At 61.2% G+C, this 899-nt stretch overlaps 1 protein-coding gene across 1 annotated transcript; it reads right to left on the bottom strand.

The window, feature by feature from the left end:
• Positions 1–168: 168 nt before the first annotated feature.
• VDBG_00368 (4-coumarate-CoA ligase) lies at positions 169–746 on the bottom strand (the record flags this gene model as incomplete). Its single annotated transcript, XM_003008641.1, has 2 exons — positions 169–255; positions 342–746. The coding sequence occupies 2 exons, from the start codon at positions 744–746 to the stop codon at positions 169–171; spliced, it is 492 nt and encodes a 163-aa protein (XP_003008687.1).
• Between the last annotated feature and the right edge of the window lie 153 nt (positions 747–899).

The raw sequence follows: 899 nt of genomic DNA, 5'->3' as shown, positions 1-899 counted from the left end.
CCACGGCCGCCTCTCTCCCTGCAGCCTCGCCGTCTCCTCGTCAGCCTTTCCCCATGTACCTGTCCTTCGTTATCCTTCACAATTCTATGCTAGCCTCCAACCAGCGTCTGGCTTCCTTTCAGCAATCATGCGGCATTCTCAAACTCGGAGCTCCTGGAAACATGCCTCCTATGAAAGCTTCGAGGTCGCTGGGTCGCGGTCACCCACTTCCTGCTTGGCCTTCTCGCGAAGGATCTTCCGCAGGATCTTGCCGGACTAGGCATTCGAGATCACGTCAGTAAAAACGAACATCATCATGCCATGGCAGAGAGGACGGTCAGCAAAAGGATCAGCGGACGTACCGGGTTCTTGGGAATGACGTCCGTAAAGGCAACACCGCCTCGAAGTCTCTTGTGCCTGGAGACCTTCTTCTCAAGCCACGTCGCAATCTCCTCGCCCGACGTCTCGGACCCTGGCGTTCTGACTATGTAGGCACGGGGCATCTCCTCGCCCTCGATGGTCACACCTACGACGGCCACATCGGCCACGTCTGTCCTCTCAAGCAGCAGCGCCTCGAGCTCGGCAGGCGCCACCTGGTTGCCCTTGACCTTGATGAGCTCCTTGATGCGGTCGACGATGAAGAAGAGGCCGCCGGGCCCGTACGAGTCGACGTAGGCCACATCGCCCGTCCGAAGCCAGCGCGTGCCGTCGGCATCAACGGCGAACGTTTCCGCCGTCGCTTTCGGGTTCCGCCAGTAGCCGCGCATGACGCCCGGCCCCGCGATGAGCAGCTCGCCTGGTGTGCGCGCCTTGGTAACTTCGACGCCGTCAGCGCCCGACAAGCTTGGTCTGAAAAGTTGGGCATGATCTTCGCCGACGGCTTGAGGTCGTGCGGGTCTAGCCGCGTCGGGTCCCCACGG

This window comes from Verticillium alfalfae, genomic scaffold, assembly GCF_000150825.1.
Source record: "Verticillium alfalfae VaMs.102 supercont1.1 genomic scaffold, whole genome shotgun sequence".
Taxonomy (NCBI): Eukaryota; Fungi; Ascomycota; class Sordariomycetes; order Glomerellales; family Plectosphaerellaceae; genus Verticillium; species Verticillium alfalfae.
The sequence above is the reverse complement of the archived record's forward strand: the minus strand, read 5'-3'. Positions and strand labels throughout refer to the sequence as shown.